General features: G+C 39.3%; 1 protein-coding gene across 1 annotated transcript in view; it reads left to right on the forward strand.

The window, feature by feature from the left end:
- xpo5 (exportin 5) overlaps positions 1-9,803 on the forward strand; it is a 99,606-nt gene extending 89,803 nt beyond the window's left edge. Inside the window, exon 33 of the mRNA XM_016249922.1 lies at positions 9,388-9,803. Coding sequence (XP_016105408.1) covers positions 9,388-9,537 — 150 coding nt within the window. The 3' untranslated portion in view covers positions 9,538-9,803. The remainder of the gene's footprint in view (positions 1-9,387) is intronic.
- The last annotated feature ends 6,376 nt before the right edge of the window (positions 9,804-16,179 follow it).

Genomic DNA, 16,179 nt, shown 5'->3' on the forward strand with positions numbered 1-16,179 from the left:
AATTTAGGTTTTTATGTTTCAGCTGTTCAATCGCACCGGCGCCTATCGCGCACACACCCCACATATTCTAGCAATTCAAACTTACATCGCAGTCTGTTCATTATCAAAATAAAAGTCAACCAAACATATAAAAGGGTTACACTGGTCAGTTTAAATATACCGTAATATACCGGTCTACTCTGCTGTTATGCTAAGAACTTTTTTGCTCATGTGAAGAGGATGATCTTTTCCGTCTATATGCGAATGCGTGGAAAGTACAAGCCTAGTTTACATTATAAATAATAGTTTAACATTCAAATACATTGCGAATATGGAAACATTTGGATTTGTGCCGAATGAGACGTAATAACCTCCAAATACATCTAGCCAAACCCTCGCTCGCTCCGTCTCGTATGCACGCAAGCATGCACTGTCACGATCTAATGCACTGTAAATGGCGGATTTTTAAAAACAAATAGGCCTACCGGAACGCAAAAATTTTGAATCGGACATTTTCCGGAACAGGATCCAGCAAGATCAAATTAAGTACTGGTCATAATACTCACATGATAATGTTTCATGTTAGCAACAGTGTGTTTTGCTGCAGCAGCGCCGATGGAAGCGGTTCACTGACTGCGCAGCACAGCCACACGCGCCACAGTTACGTTTGGGATAATTTTATTTTAAATGCCATAATGTCAGTTGAAAACATTGCAGTAGTGTTTTAAAATACAATAACGAGCACCACAAAACCATTAAAAGAGGCGCGTTCAGCGGTCTCTGTGTCGGGATAGGAAACAGTCAACAAAGTAAAATGATCTCAAACGATCTCTCTTCATTTTATCAAATGATCATAATCATATCTATTAATTTTACAATCCTGCTACTAGCATTTTATTCAGACTAAAACCCCTTTAATTCGGGTGAGAAAGTGGGAAAGCGGGGGTTTTTTTTAGTGGCTTTTGCACATCCTGTCATGCCGGTGACTGCGTGCTGCTGCAATAGACGCATTTTGCTGCATTAAAGTTAACGATTAATCGATTAATTGATCGTTAATTTAAACGACGATCAATCATGGAAATTATCGAAAATTGACATCTCTAGTCCGAACATTATGAGAGGCTTTCTTACCTGCCTGTCTATTTGCATACCTCTGCGCACCCTGTTCGTGTTTAACCGGCTTAACAATAGTGGCCTATGACTATGTGTGCCTGGGTTACCACGCTGCCCATCTTAACTCTAATCAGACGCACACGATGTGTAATGTTCATTAGGAACTGAAATTGGCACACTTTCTTGAGTAGTGGCACATGCTTCTTCTGAACTAAATGCTGCAAAATCATCACAGCAAGAAGTGAACATGCTTTTTAGCCCCATCGCTGTTACGCGTTTTGGGAGACATGAACACTTGTGCATTCAGCTTAGCCTTGAACTCTGCAATGGTGCTCTTGTGCTTTTTACACTTTTCACTAATTGTTCAGCTATTTATTTATCTACCTGTGAGATAAGATCTTGAGTCTTTGCCTCTATATTTATGCCTCTGCATTTTTAACATGCAGTTCTTCACATTTAGCATCTATACTTGACAACAGATGTGTCATCAAATCATGCAGCCTCATACAGCGCATGTAGTTTAAAGCTAGGGATGCGCCGATCCGATATTCGTATCGGCTCCGATACTGCCATTTTTCTCGGATCGGGTATCGGTCAGAGAGCCAATCCAATTCCGAGAATTTTTTTATTTATTTTTTCGATTGTGCGAATTATTCTGTGTTACTTCTGAAGCCATACAATAGCTTAATGTGAGCTACATATGAATATTTAAGTCCTTACATTAAAGTTCACACAAACTCTTTTCTCCGCTGTGGCTGTCAGTCATTTGTTCAGCCTTTAAAGTTTAAACCCTGGTCGCGTTCGGTTACAGCAGTCAGCCCGGTAAAGCTCTCTCCAAGATCATTCTGTGTTCCCATTATACTTGATTTGTAAATACATGTCTATGATTTTGCAAAAAGGACTTTATCTTCTTGCCGGAGAATACTTGATTAATACTTGATTATCATATTATAATGCTTGACTGACTGATATTAAGAGTGTACTTTCAGATATTTAAAAAGATGTACCATTTTACAAACATTATATATGTTTGTAAAATGGCATAACTTTATATATATATAGATATATATAGATAGTATAGTATTTCAGTCTGGCGAGTAAACAAAAAAATATACTAGCCAATGGCGAGGTGTCAGTAGAGGGTTGACTGTATAAAAACAGTTCGTGCTGCACTGTATTTGTTTTGTCCTATCGTATCATATGTTGTTGCCTTATTAAAAAATATGCTATACATTTAAAATAAATATATTTTAATTTTATAGTATATACCTATATATAAATACATTCATGAATGTTTTTAATGAATGGATTTTATAAATCAAATAGCAATGTGTAACATTTTACCATATTTAGTGCAACACTTATATTTGTTCCGCGCAAAATATTTTTCCACTAAATGTTTAGATTTCTAAAATTATTGTACACTGATTTTTCTAGAATAACTTTTGCTGCCGAATTATCCACTAACCTAGTTTGATAATTTTTTTGTCATAGATTATAAATATACATAGGCCTATATTTTTTCATATTTGTTTATTTTATTTTTCTTTATAATGAAGTAGTCTGTATCTAGTAGATTGTGAAAGAATGATTATCAGTTCCACACACAGAGATATATAAATTCTACGTTTATTTAAATGAGGGAAAAAAACTTCACTGGTATCGTATCTGTATCGGCCAATACCGAACCCTAGGTATCGGAATCGGTATCGGAGGCGAAAAGGGCAGATCGGAGCTTGATTGACAGGCGATCTGACCAATCAGAACGTGGATATTATGTGCTGCCGCTGCTTTCTGCCATCTTGCCCGACATCTACAGCAAGTCTTCATAGAAATCCATGTTAAAACGGGGTAAAAAAGATAGACTGAATTTAAACTTTTTCAGTATAGCTAAATATAAAAATATGCGGAGTTAAGCTGTGCTGTTGTTGGGTGCCACAGTAACGGCAGTTTGGACATGGAGCTGCCTCCCAAATCTATTAATTTAGGTATGCATTTCACCATGCAATATCTAAGTTTTTGTAATATTTTAAAGTCTTTTCATATTTCAAGTCTACGGCTGCCTTACGGCTGATTTACCTCACATCATTATGTATATTCCACTTTGCTTTTCAAACCAGAAGAACGAAATAGCTAGAACAATTTAAATTTTCACCTTAGTAATAAACCTGTTAACATCTTTACGTCACAATATTGCCTTTTTGTTTTAAACCATTAAGGCGAGCTCTTAATCTCGTTTTATAATCTTTAAATTATAAAACACTGCATTCTGTCAGCAATGAAATGGAACAGGGAAATGTATTGTGTGAAACTGTCCATAGGCTGTCAAGACGGCATGTGCACCTGCTCGGCTGGCAACCATATGGAGGGGAAGGGAAATCAGTGTGGTGAGTGTGCATGTGTGTGCTGCACCCAGCGGGGAAACCACTTCATCACATTACCTTCCCCTTCTTTTGGCCGCGTACTGTCCAGGTAACACGACAGGTAGTCAGCAACAATGTTCTGTTCTCCTGGTCTATGCCGCACCTTGAATTTGTAGGGTTGGAGGCTGAGGTACCACCTCATAACTCTGGAGTTGTGGTATTTCATTGTCTGTATCCATGTTAGTGCCCGGTGGTCTGTCTCCAGATCAAATTCCCTCCCCAGGAGATAATATCTTAGACTTTCGAGGGACCACTTGATCGCGAGACACTCCTTCTCCACAGTCGAGTTCCTGGTCTCCCTGGGCAACAGCTTCCTGCTGATGTAGACTACTATTTTTTTCTGCTCCCACCTCCCCCTGGGCCAGGACAGCCCCAACTCCTGTGGCTGAGGCATCTACCTGGACCAGGAATCACTGGTTGAAGTCATGGCTTTGTAGGACTGGGCTGCTGCAGATCTTCTCTTTGAGAGTTCTGAAAGCTGCCTCACAAGTCCTCAGTCCACTCCATCAGACTAACTGTTAGACTCCATCAGTCAACGGGCACCTGCCAATACCCCAGGGTCCAGGGTGGTAATATATCGGGCCTGTCCAATTCTCTCCAGCAGGCCGTCTATTTGCGGCATGGGGTAAGCATCGAAACAGGTCTGGGCATTCAACTTGCGGAAGTCTATACAGACACGTAGCGCTCCGTCTTTCTTTGGGACAATAACTACGGGACTGCTCCACTCGCTTCTGAACGGCTCAATCACTCCCATTTGCAACATCATTTCCACTTCTCCTTTCAGGGGTTCTACTAAACTTTCTGGCACTCTGTAAGGTTGTTGTCTTGATGGTGTTGGGTCAGTGAGTTGGATCGTGTGGTAGATTAACTCTGTCCTCCCCGGCCACTGGCAGAACAAAACGGGGAACTGTTCCAGGAGGCTTTGCAGCTGAGCTCTGTTGGGATCCTGCAGGTGCTCCAAGTTCACCTCAGCTGGTTCTCTCTGTGCCCTGGCCTCTGGCTCTGTTTCCTCATCCATCACCTCAGTCACTTCCTTCACCATCATCGTCATCCCTTGACTCACAGGTGGCTCTTTCCATTCTTTGAGCAGGTTGATGTGATACATCTACTTAGCTTTCCCCTTACCTGGATGGTGCATCTCGTAATACACCATTTCTGTGCTTTCTGTGCTGCTTTCAGGTTCTCTCTTGCCTGTTTTTGATAGCGTTCAAGCCGGTCCCTCATCTTCAGAACATACTGGATGATGCCCTTCTCATCTTTTCTGAAGGCAGGATTCTCCAGGGGTCCTTGCACTTGCCAGCCATATAGGAGCTCAAAAGGGAAGAAACTAGTTGAAGCTTGAGGAACTTCGTCCATGTCAGATACAAACTTCCACAGCATGTTCTTTAGTGTCTGGTTGAACCGCTCCACCAAGCCGTCTGTTTGTGTATGGTATGCACTGGTTCTGATGGCGGTGATGCCCAACTGGCGATGAAGTTGCCAAGGTGAAATTTGTCCCTTAGTCTGTTAGAATCTCTTCAGGGATTCCCACCCTGGAGAACAGCAGTACAAGGGCTTGGATGATCTTTGGGGTGTTAATGAAATGGAGTGGGAAAGCCTCAAGGTACCTGGTTGCGTAGTCACATATTACCAGAATGTATTGGTGTCCTGCACTGCTCCTCTCAAGTGGCCCCACAATATCCATTGTGATACGCCTGAAGGGAGTAGAAATAACAGTGAGAGGGAACAAGGGCACTCTGGGACACAGCACTGACATGTTGCACATGTGTTTCAGTATGTCTGTACGTCAGTGTAAAATGAAGGCCAATGAAAACGTGAATTGATGTGATTTATGCTGTCCCAAGTGACCAACCCATGGAATGGTGTGTGGGAGGTGCAAGACAATGGGTCTACAACATCTAGAAACAATTAAACAAGTAACATTTTTGACTTGCAAGTACAAACACATCTTTCACAATCACATACATTTCATCACACAAGTTTGAACCTTTTTCACAGGCAGCTTTTTCTAACAGTGACTTAAGCGACTCATCTTTTCTTTGCAGTTCCCCAATGTTTTCTGGGATCTTCCAGTCACCCAGATACTTTTCAAGCCAACGTTGTCGACGTGGTTTTCTTGGGCCCTTGGTCCCGCCCTGCAGCAGACTATTGTGCAAGTTTGGCAGTGGCTGCAGACCTGCTTTAGCTTTAGCCCGGGTAACAGCAGGGCATGATTTATGTACAGTGGCAGAGGTAACGGTCTTAGAGTCCATGGAGGCTTGCAACAGTTCATAAAAGTGTCTTCCTAAAATCATATCAGCATGCAAATCATCAACTGTAACAACATTCATCAGAAATGACTGTTCTATGCTCTAGCATACACTCCTGCTCGCTCCTCATCCATCACCAGGTAAGCCTGCCTGGTAAGCAATGGAACCAAACAAAAATTCCACTCTCCCTCAGGCCATCCCCAAGTCTTGGCCAGGCGTTCGAAGCATCGAAGATGACTCTCAATGTCCTCCCCCTGTTGGAAGACAGGTATCTTTGGCAGTTCACTCATTGGCCTCGGTTGGCTTGGAAATCGACTTGCTGGGGTGTTAGTGCTGCAAGCGTGTGCGGTTCTTGAAGCAGTCGGCGTCGGAAGATTCATTCGCATGCCCTCGGCATCACTGGGAGTCTCAGCAGATCTAGCAGACTGCAGAATCACATCCCGTAGTCCCTGGAGCTCTGCCAGATGCCTCCTCTCCAATTGCTCCTGTGCATCGACCTTGACCTTGACCTTGATGGTGTGTGGCACTCATATGAAGCCTTTGGAAATGCCTCCGCTCCCCCTTAATCCTCCGTCGACTCTGCGGTGTCCCCCTCTGCAACCACTTTGGCCCGTGATCATAATCTACCTTGGGTTCTTTTGCTTTTCGGCACTATCTTGCGGGTAGCCATCCCACCACTGCCACCAAATGTGATATTGCGAGAACCACCAACTCGCTTGGGGATGTAGAAAGTGTCCGTAAAAGATGTAAAAATGATGGCTCTACCCACAATAGCACTTTCGTGCAAAGTGTAGTTTATTTATAGCACCGCAGATAAATATATCCACGAATGATGATGTGAAGAAATATATTCAGTTTACACTCTCACCAAAGACACAAAAAATGCAAAGTAACAAAGAAACAACAAACTGGAAAATAAATATGAAAAAGTTATATACAAAATATATACACACAAAGGGTATCTTCAATATACTCGCTTTGATGGGGGTTGCTCACGGTACTACTGATGCATGCTCGCGTTCGACTTGGTTAACAAGTGATAAATGTGAGTCTGGCCTCCCTTTTTATAGGCCTTTTTTAAAACAATACATTTTCAACTATACTCTTTAGATATATACAATAGTCATATTTTATAAACACAAAACCTAATTTAATCATAATAAACACAAAATAAAACCAATAATACAAATGACTGTTTTCCTTTTACATTTGTCAGTCTTTAACACATTTAACAATGGTTTTGCCTAATTTTGAGCACAATGTGCCGGCACGGCACCAACAATGATGTCATAAGCGGTTGATGCTCAATTTTTGGGGGGTATTTTTTTTTAGTGATTGGTAGTTTTGTTGGTGTTTATTTGTTCCTGTTTGAAAGCATTTATTTTAAAAGCTAGAATGGAAACCTGTTAAAATGTAAATTTAGTTCAGATACTTTTGCATGAACACAGAGAAGACGAAAAAAATCTCTGTAAACTTGCGAATTTTTGTCACGCTTGGCAAGCTTGTTGTTCAGCTCAGACTTTAGCTCAGATTATTAATGCATCGCTCTAGCCAATAACCGTCAAACATTGTTTTATTTTATTATTTCTGAGGATGAAAAAACAATAAAAAAAACAAAGCAGCTGTAGGCCTGTATGGATTATTTTATTTCTTATATTTTAAGGATAATTTAAGAATCACTTTGCTGTTGTAATGGTATAAAACAGAATAAAACCGCATCTTCTGAACAGAGAAAACGGAATAAAACTATAGAAATAAAAAGAAATATATAAGCCTATGCATGAAATATATTTCACTTAAATTTATTTAAAAAGCGAAAGAAGAAAATGTGCTGAGTGTCTTTGTGATATGCTTGAAGTTCACGGAAAGGAAACCGAGACAGCAGAAATTAAGCGGCATCCTGTACGTTTTCTTTATTTTGCAAAGGCTTTACAGTTTTTAATTATGTTTTGCTTCTGTCTGTATGACCATAAATTACGGAGTAACAGTTTCCTCTCTAAGGGCGTGTTCACACTTGGCGTCTTTTTTGACAGGAAAAATTTGAAAGGCTGCTTTTTTGGTCAAATAAAAATATATTTTAGAAGGGAACTAAAGTAACCTATTGCTGTGTTTATAGCTATAATGTTTATAATTTTTGTTAACATTTTGCTTTATTCACCTGTATTTTAGCCTACATTTATTTATGAATGTATTAATAAAATACAACGTAAAGCTTAGTGACTTAGGCCTATCTGACATTGACATTTAAATATTTCAGTGATTTTAATAAGAAAACTACAGCTAGCCAATTTTATAATTTCATAATAATAATAACATAATAATCATCTTTATTTTCTATCGCCTTTAAATGTTAAAGCACTTTACATAGCCTAAACAAATAAAACATCAAAATACGCCATTAAAGATTATGAAATAAGCAAGAGGAGAAATACATTCAAAACACTTGAAAATAAAATATGGAAATTATAAAATAATTTTCAATTAAAAGAAAGGTATAAATTATTCAGAGCAACATATCAACCTTGAATCTCTCAAAAATTCTAAAAAAATATTACAGCCACAGTTTTAAAAATTAATGGTTTATTTATTTGGTATGAAATATTGCTGTTTATAAATAAGAGTTGGCACACCTGACTGAGTGGCATTGCTATAGGGTTTTAATTCTGACATGATAAATTAGCCTTGGATGAGCGCACATGCGCGTTCACTTGGATTATTTTCTTATAATAACATTTGAACTTATAGTTGTTTTTGGTCATAAATAGATCATCATTCATAGGCTATAGCTACTTTTGTATATTAGGCAGCTTGAAATGTGGAACTGAAGTAAACAAAATCAAAAACAAAATATAAAACTTTATGCAGATATGCTTGAATGACCACTTTTGCATCACTCAAATGGTTTTTTTTTTAAATTAACTTTTAGTAAGACTAATTAAATCAGCGTGCTGACTTGACTTGAGACCCGGGTTGCATCGTCAGTTTGTTCACATGCATCTCAGATTGGGAGCTGCCTCCGGGTGGCAGGTTTTGTGGCACCTGCCTCACAAAGATTTTTACCCTTACTGCAAATTGCACTGTAAAGACTTTGATGCCCTTTGCGACAACGTACCTTTTGTGTTCTCAGCACTTATACTGGCATAAACAACAATATCGACAGACTGTCCACAGAAAACAATTTAAGACTCAGACTCTCTCCAATACAGCCAAACATCGCAGTTATCATATCAAGCACACCCATCTCATTAAACAGTAATTTATTTAAAAATATACAATAGGTTGCATACAAATTGTGTTTCATACACAAGTAGTTATTTTACAAGGGTATATGTTACATGTGCACTTTTTCAAAATACTCTGTGACTAGTGTGGGGGGGGTACAGAGAAGGATGTTAAATGCCTGGGTGGTACACGACTAAAATGTTTGAGAACCACTGACCTAGAAGAATGTGGTTATTAAAAAAAAAATTTTTTTTTTTACATTGCTAAACTAGTCAAATTCTTTGTGTAATGTGCTCAATTATTTCCTGATCTGCTATAATGAAGTAATGTCTGTTTAACTGTATGCAATTTCATTTGATTGAAATGTTTGTGTGTGTTTGTGTTTGTGTGTGTACTGATAGAAACCCCTTGGACAGCAGTTTAAGAAGGAAGTACATATTCGAAACCTTCCATCTCTGTTTAAGAAGCCAAAGCCTACGAGAGATATACTGGAGAACACTGATACTGCAGGTCTGATTACCCTATTCTCTTCTGACCATGACAATTGCTGAGAGAATCACAGTTTCACAATACCCTCACTTCATTGCCATTGTAACTCCTCTGTGTAGTACAGTATCCGTCTGAAAGGGCTTTTTGGGGCATGAATGGTTTATTGAAATGAGGAAGACGACAAGGACTTTTGTGTTTAATGTTATTTGGATGTACATTTTTTTTTCTCCTCTTTTGTATGGTTTTTAGGTAATATATCTATCATTATCATTTAATGAATAACAAAAAATTGCTGTAAGAGCACCTCGTTGAAAAAATAAAAACAATTGAAAAATAAAAACAAGTACCTTTTGAAAAAGTGAGAAGTCTTGTTAATTACAGTACTGATCCAGCACTACATTCGATTATGATGCAATGGCCAATTTTTAAATAACACATTCAACACTAATTGCTATTTGACATGTCTGTGTACAGATTGTGTAAAAAGTGTTGTGATTTATACACTGCAGTTTTTAATAAATGTATACTTGGACGGATTACACTTATTGTATGGACTCTTTCTTAAATTGTGAAATGTAAAGAATGTTGTAATCTGCCAGAAGTGAAGGAGTATTGATTGCATAATATATTTGCTTACTATGACAAGCCTGTGTATGTATGTATATGCGTAGGTGTAATTTGCAGGTGGAACATATCCCCACCACTTTGAAGCTATTTTAAAAAATAGGCCTAGCATAAAGAAGGCTTACAGTGTTATGTAATATCAAATGAAAACTGTTCCAATCCATTGTTCTTCATCATTTGATTTATTCATGTAACACAAAACACATTTGCGCTGTTCAGACAGGCCTGATCTATAAACCATATATTGGGATTTGTAAACTGTTGTCTGTACATATATACTGTATATTGCTGCCAACATTTGATGCTTTTGACAATATCTCTAGCTATCGTCAATACATGATTATCGTCAAGTATGCCAAAATGAATCTCAGACATGAACAAATTTACTTTGCTTAACCTTTTTGTGTACAAATTAATTCTAAAAAGAAATATACAGTGGGTACGGAAAGTTTTCAGACCCCCTTAAATTTTTCACTCTTTGTTATATTGCAGCCATTTCTTTTTGGAATTAATTTGTACATGAATGAACTAAGCAAAGCAAATATGCTCACGTCTGAGATTCATTTATATAGAATAACTCAACTATAGCTGAACTTTAGTGAGGGGACATTGTTCCTCTTACCATCATGAAAAAAAAACTTTTATTAAAATTCTGAATGCATTACAGATAGTCTAGTATGTGTGCAATAGGGCTGGGCCGATTTGGCAGAAAAATTTCAGAATGTTTGACTGATTCTCGATTTTTAACTAGTCAACTTAAAAATCTAACTGCAACATGATCAGAATCAGAATGAGCTTTATTGCCAGGTATGTTTACACATAAGAGGAATTTGTTTTTGTGACAGAAGCTCCACAGTGCAACAGAATGACAGTGACAGGACAAAAACACAGATAATAAAAGAATAAAAATACAACAAGTAAATAGGGAATAACAATATACAGATTGACAATTGTATGTGCAGGTATATTACAATAGACAGTTTTGTATGTACAGGTATATTATGTGCAAATTAGAAATGTAAACTAAGTATGTATATGTGAAACTTGTGTATTAAATAAATTCAATGCACACAGACTGAAGTAGTTTAAGTCTTTGGTTCACACTCATGGGGAAGACTGATCTGACAGTTGTCCAGAAGACAATCATTGACTCCTTCACAAGGAGGGTAAGCCACAAACATTCATAGCCAAAGAAGCTGGCTGTTCACAGAGTGCTGTATCCAAGCATGTTAACAGAAAGTTGAGTGGAAGAAAAAGATGCACAACCTACCGAGAGAACCGCAGCCTTATGAGGATTGTCAAGCAAAATCGATTCAAGAATTTGAGTGAACTTCACAAGGAATGGACTGAGGCTGGGGTCAAGGCATCATTATTTAATTTTCTGTTTTTCTTTTTTTATTTATAAGAATATGTTATACTCTACTGTGTCATTCCTATGTCTGCTGCACTAGTTTGCACTATGTCCATACTTTCTTCTGCACTGAAAGGTCCTGTCACCAGGTCAAGTTCCTTGTGTGTGTAAACATATTTGGTAAAAAAGCTCTTTCTGACTTCTGAAGGTATAACACCAGTAGACTTTAAACGATAACTGTACTGTGAAAACAATGAACAGCAGCTTTCAGCCTGTCACTGTGATGCAAACATTAAATATCAGACATACAGTAGTAGTTACAGGTTTTATTTTAATTGTGCTGCTTTTCCATTGTTTTTTTTTCCATGTAAACATGGAAACAGCTTTGACTGTTGTGCTCGCTTCTCATGCATTAAACAGCATTCTAAAAACACGCCGCTCAAGTTAAAAGAAGTTCACTCCCATCTTCTTGCATGTTTTACTTATTCCACTGTCCCGTGTTGCATCTTTGTCAACACAAAAGTGAATGGTGGCTAGCGATAAGAACGCATCACATATGAGCAGTTAATCACATGCACCGACACGTGGTTGGATCGTTCTTTTCTCTTTACTCTTATCATTGGCATATTGTCAGACTGTCTAATTCTGACATTTGGTAATATTTCTATTCAAAATTCCTCGATTTCTAAAAAATTAAATCGTGGCAAAACATTAAATTAATTGATCAAATCAGAAAAATGTAATCGCCCTGAAGTCGTGGCCTAATGGTTAGAGAGTCGGACTCATAATCCAAAGGTTGTGGGTTCGAGTTTCGTACCGGCAGGGATTGTAGGTGGGGGGAGTGAATGTACAGCGCTCTCTCCCACCTTCAATACCACGACTGAGGTGCCCTTGAGCAAGGCACCGAACCCCCAACTGCTCCCCGGGCGCCGCAGCATAAATGGCTGCCCACTGCTCCGGGTGTGTGTTCACGGTGTGTGTGTGTGTTCACTGCTGTGTGTGTGCACTTTGGATGGGTTAAATGCAGAGCACTAATGTGTCACATGTCACTTCACTTAGTGTGCAAAGAGTGCTCCCTTTATAATTTCAAATGCACTGAGCCTGTCACTTATCTCAGTTCATTGGTTCAACGGATGTGTCTCTGATTGGCTACCCTGCTCAATGCTGCAAAGTTGTAAATAGAAACATCTGATGCTCTCCAGAGCGCAAATGCAAATATGCACAGAAGAGTTTGCCAAATATGTTATTACAGTTTCAAATAAGGGTGCTCTTGGTTTTTATTTATTTATTTTTCTTTCCTAAACTGGGCGTGACACGATAAACTGCTTTCTGTATGGATTTAATATGGAATGTTACTTAAATACAGGAACAGTTTGCAGTCCTACTTTGCATGTTTTAAACACTTAGATTGGTATGATGACAACGACAGTGGTTACATATAAATATATTATAATTGATCAAAATTATTGCTTGGAACAATTCAGTTGCGCCCCTACTAAATTATCTGTCCTTGAATTGAAGGTATTTTTTATTAATAAATTTGGAAAAAAACAAATAAAAGTTTCCAAAGTCTAATGTCATAGATTGGGTTGTCTGCCTCAGGCAATGGCAGATAAACATATAACAATTTTTTAATTATGTGCTGGTATTAACTTATGAACTGTGATTATGTGAAAACATTTTATTACATTGAAAAATTATTACATTATGAACATTTTATTACAATAATGTAATATTTATTACATTATGTGCAGTTTTTACATTATGTACATTATCATATATCATTTAGTTGCTACATGTAACATGTCTTTCCACTTCTTAATCCGGTGATATCTTTTTCTGGAAACTTTCATTTCTGCACCTGTAAAGAGCAAATGATATACAGGTATCTATTAGTAAGGTCTAACATAATGAGCCAAAGTGAACGTACTCTGTTACTGACTTGACCTCGGTTCCCTGAGATACAGGAACGAGTACTGCGTCTGCTAAGATGCTACGGGGAAAACTCCTTTTTCTCCGATGACTGAAGCCTTTCAATAACGCAGTGTAACTGCACAGCCATTGGTTCATGCAGTGAATAAAAAACGAACCAATGACTCTGCTGCGGAGCCTGCCATAATGGGCGGGGCCATCTGGCTACATAAGCGGGCATTTTGCCATAGGATCCTCAGGTTACTTCGACTGAAGTGACGACTGAGTAGTGCAGCTACATAGCACGGCTAGCAACGCAGTACTCATTCCCGTATCTCTGTCGTTGTATAGAGTTATTATCTGAGCTCTTAACGGAGTAGAGAACACTTTAGTTATGTAACCATGCCTCGGCTTCAGGACGACCTTGGAGTCGTTGGGCCCGAACTCGAGGCAGGTGGGGCTCACAGAGAGCGCCTGCAGATCTCCCATACGCTTGACCGATGCTAATGTTAGTAGCAGAGCGGTCTTGAGCGTCAGGAGATGAAGGTCAATGGAATGTAGCGGCTCAAAGGGAGGGCTCTTCAGAGCCCTCAACACCGTAGACAGATCCCATGTAGGGACGGTGATGGGACAAGGTGGGTTGAGCCTCCTAGACCCTTTCAGAAAACGAGCAGCTAAGTTGTTCCTGCCCACCGATTGGCCAGCTATAGGAGCGTGAGAGGCTGCTATGGCTGCTACATAGACCTTGAGCATGGAAGGGGAACGACCCTTATCCAACAGCTCTTGCAAGAAGGACAATATCAGAGATATGTCACAGGAAATTGGGTCTGCGATGACTTGAGATTGGGGCTGCACACCAGGTGGAGAAGACAGACCCTTTAAGGGCATAGAGGCGTCTTGTAGACGGTGCTCTAGCCTGAGAGATTGTGTTTAGCACATTCTTGGGGAGGTCCGCAGGCTCCCATCGAGAGGCCAAAGGTGCAGAGCCCACAGCTCGTGCTGGGGGTGCCATATCGTTTGGTTTGCCTGTGAGAGGAGGTCCCGTCTCAGGGGAATGGGCCACGGCGCTGCCGAGATCAGCCGATACAGCTCTGCGAACCAGTGTTGGTTTCTCCACCAACAGAACCTTGTGTCTCTGTTCCCTGATTCGCCTGATTACCTGTGGGATCAGAGTGATTGGGGGAAAAGTAGGGCTGTGTATCGGCAAGAATCTGGCGATACGATACGTATCATGATACAGGGGTTCCAATACGATATGTTGAAATATATTGCGATACTGTAAGCAAGATGATATATCTTATTTTAGGAACAGGAGAATAGGATATAATTTTAGGAAAACTGTCATTTAGAACAGGGGTTTTCAACCTGTGGGGCACGGGGGCGCGAGCATCAGTTAATTCAGAGACGTTCTCTTGAGAATTTATGAATGAGTTAACAAATCTTTAGCCATCCACTAGGGGGCAATCTGACTCCCACTGCTAGTCGACAGTTAGAGCAGAGTTGGCTCGAGTATCAGTCACGCTCAGTGTTGCCAAGTCCGCGGTTTTCCCGCAGAATTGGGCTACTTTAACACTTGCCGCGTTTTGTAGTTTTGAGTAGCAATTAGGCGGGTTTTGTTGTGAAAACCTGGCAACCCTGGTCATGATTATTGACAGTGTAAGATGATTTACGATTAGCCGTGTCGGAAATCCAACCACGGATTGGCATGTTGTTATCTCAGAAACAGGCTCAGCCATCACATTGAATCAGGTAAACTGGTTATATACGTATGTTTCAAAAGTTGGAGGAGTACATTCTTCTCAATATAGATTATTAAAGGATCCCATGTTTTGTAAAACGTTCTGGTTGAAACTGAGTTTAAAATTTCAAATATTGAAGACCAAAATTGTCTCCATTTAGTACATGACCAGAACATATGGGTTAGATCTGCCTTAAATGCACTGCAACGATCACATGTTTCATCTATATTTGGGTATAGTTTAGCCAGTTTGGTTTTACTATAGTGAATATGGTAGAGAACTTTCATCTGAATCAGATTAAGTCGTGCACAAGATGAAGTCCTATTTATTCTGTCAACAGCTTTGTCCCAAGTGTCTTTGGATATGTCAATTCCCAACGCTCCTATCCATTCTGTTTTGATCTTCTCAAGTGATCTATTTTGGAATGTCATAATTAAGTTATATATTTTGGAAATGAGGCCCTTGAGGTGTGTAGGGGTCTTAAGAACCAAGTCCAATCCTGATTCAGAGGGCATTTGAGGAAACACAGAGCAATGGGCCTGAATAAAGTGTCGAGCCTGGAGATAACGAAAAAAATCTGACTTTTGAAGATTACATTTTTGAATCAGGTCATTGTAATTAGCAAAAATATTATCAATGAAAAAGTCACTGCATTTAACTATGCCCAAGTCCTGCCATTGCTTGAAAGTAGCATCTAGCTTGGCAGCTGGGAAAAGATGATTATTACATATGGGGGTTTCCAAGGAAAAGTCTGTGAGTTGAAATGCTTGTCTAAACTGATTATATATTTTGATAGTCGAAATTACAACTGGACTTGAGGAAAACTGCGATGGTGAGAATTGTGACTTCATTGTAATCAGCACCGACAGTGATGTTGATTTGCAAGATTTAGCCTCCGCTTCACACCATTCTATATGTGGGGAGTGAAACCAATAAATAACTTTTTGTAAATTTGCTGCCCAATAATAATTTAGCAAATTTGGGAGAGCCAGTCCTCCGTCCTTTTTAGGTTTTTCAAGAAACTCCCTGCGTATTCTTGGCTTTTTGCCCCCCCCCCATATAAACGAAGACAGCAACCT

Source organism: Sinocyclocheilus grahami, unplaced genomic scaffold, assembly GCF_001515645.1.
Source record: "Sinocyclocheilus grahami isolate Dianchi unplaced genomic scaffold, SAMN03320097.WGS_v1.1 scaffold960.1, whole genome shotgun sequence".
Classification (NCBI taxonomy): domain Eukaryota; kingdom Metazoa; phylum Chordata; class Actinopteri; order Cypriniformes; family Cyprinidae; genus Sinocyclocheilus; species Sinocyclocheilus grahami.